General features: G+C 40.5%; 1 protein-coding gene across 1 annotated transcript in view; it reads left to right on the forward strand.

Moving 5' to 3' along the window:
- The window catches only part of PLP1 (proteolipid protein 1), a gene marked incomplete at its 3' end in the record, with an annotated part of 12016 nt that extends 10441 nt beyond the window's left edge, over nucleotides 1-1575 (forward strand). The window contains exons 5-6 of the mRNA XM_080910152.1: nucleotides 573-638; nucleotides 1504-1575. Coding sequence (XP_080766278.1) covers nucleotides 573-638; nucleotides 1504-1575 — 138 coding nt within the window. The remainder of the gene's footprint in view (nucleotides 1-572; nucleotides 639-1503) is intronic.

Genomic DNA, 1575 nt, shown 5'->3' on the forward strand with positions numbered 1-1575 from the left:
TGATCAAAAGAAAAATGTGTAGCTTTAAATAAAGATAATACTTAGTAAAATTTCCCAAATGAAAATTTTCATTTTGATTAAAAACTTACCAAGAAAATTGGCCATGCACAGAGACACACATGGGCTCTATAAAATGCTTTTAATTTGGAATTTCTTAATCTACAATGAGAGGTGAAATAAGTACATTTGGAAAAGAGAAAATGCTTCATTGAGAACAGACACAGGGCATTGCAGCAAGGGAATAAAAGGCAAATCCTGGGGAGGAAGGCCGAAAAACAGTGTCTTTGAAAAAAAAGTATTGACGTTAAAATTTGGGATTCAGGTTACAACTATAGGGAATGAGTTCATTATGGGGGATCATTAATCTCTTTTCTGCATCTTCTAGATGCTGTGGGTATGAGATGCTATGATAGACAGTAGCAAATTGGGGGGGAGTTGACACTTGGGGAAGTGAACATTTTGTTAGAAACACAAAATCAGCCCATCCAGACAACTGTGTTTACCGTTTACAGTAGATCATGTTTTGCTTTTCTGTTATAAGAAATAATTCTCTCTCATATATTTTCTTGCAGTTCCAAATGACCTTCCACCTGTTTATTGCTGCATTTGTGGGCGCTGCAGCCACACTAGTTTCCCTGGTAAGTTATTTTAAGATAATATTAGAAAAGAAGTGGTCCAGAGATATCTTGAGTAGCATTAGGCTGAAAGACTAGAAAGAGAGGCTCCTTCTAACCTAGAAAGACTGTAGGCAAGCTATGAGAAGCACAGCAAGGCTACACACTCCTTCTGAGTTGTCAACCACTGACAAGAGCATAAACTAGAAACAGGATCAGCTGTACCTGGCATTCTAGTTAGCATAAACATTCCCTGTAGTCTCTAGTGGGCTTAATTACTTCCAGGGAAACTGGAGGCACCTCCTCACATCAGACTTGTGATGACTGTGCTGCAGTCCTGTGCCCCAGGTCCTTTGGGTAATGTTAGTGTAGTGCCAATGCAGTGTGCTCATTGTGCCGATGTAAAGCCTCAGGTGCCAGTGGGCAAGGTAATGTACCTCAAGTCTCTGAGGTAGCAGTTAAGTACAAGGAGGATCTCACAGAATCCTCCTTGGTACTGCAGAGGTGTCCACCAAAAGCCAGCACAGTTGTACTCTGTGAAATCAGTCGATAATAAGAGAGTGGAGGGCTATGGTGCATGAAGTAGCTGTGAGTACAGCACAAGCATGGCCGGTTTCCTTAAGGAAAGGTCAGTGGTTAGCACAACCTAGCTGTGGAATATATCCCTATTGATTTTGCCATTTAGGAATGGGATGTTTCAGAAGTGTCTAACATAAGATTTCTATAGAAAAAAAATCAAGGATGTGCTTTTTAAAATTTTTGCAGATAATTTCCTTTTATTTTGTTGTGATTTTACTTCTACTTTCTCTCCCTCATTCACAAAAGGTTTTGAGTCAGGGAGAGCTTCTCTTCCTACTGTCACTTACCTTCTTTCTTCTGTTCCCTACAGCTCACCTTCATGATTGCTGCCACTTACAACTTCGCCGTCCTTAAACTCATGGGCCGAGGCACCAAGTTCTGA

This window comes from Micromys minutus (assembly GCF_963924665.1).
Source record: "Micromys minutus genome assembly, chromosome: X".
NCBI classification, from domain to species: Eukaryota; Metazoa; Chordata; class Mammalia; order Rodentia; family Muridae; genus Micromys; species Micromys minutus.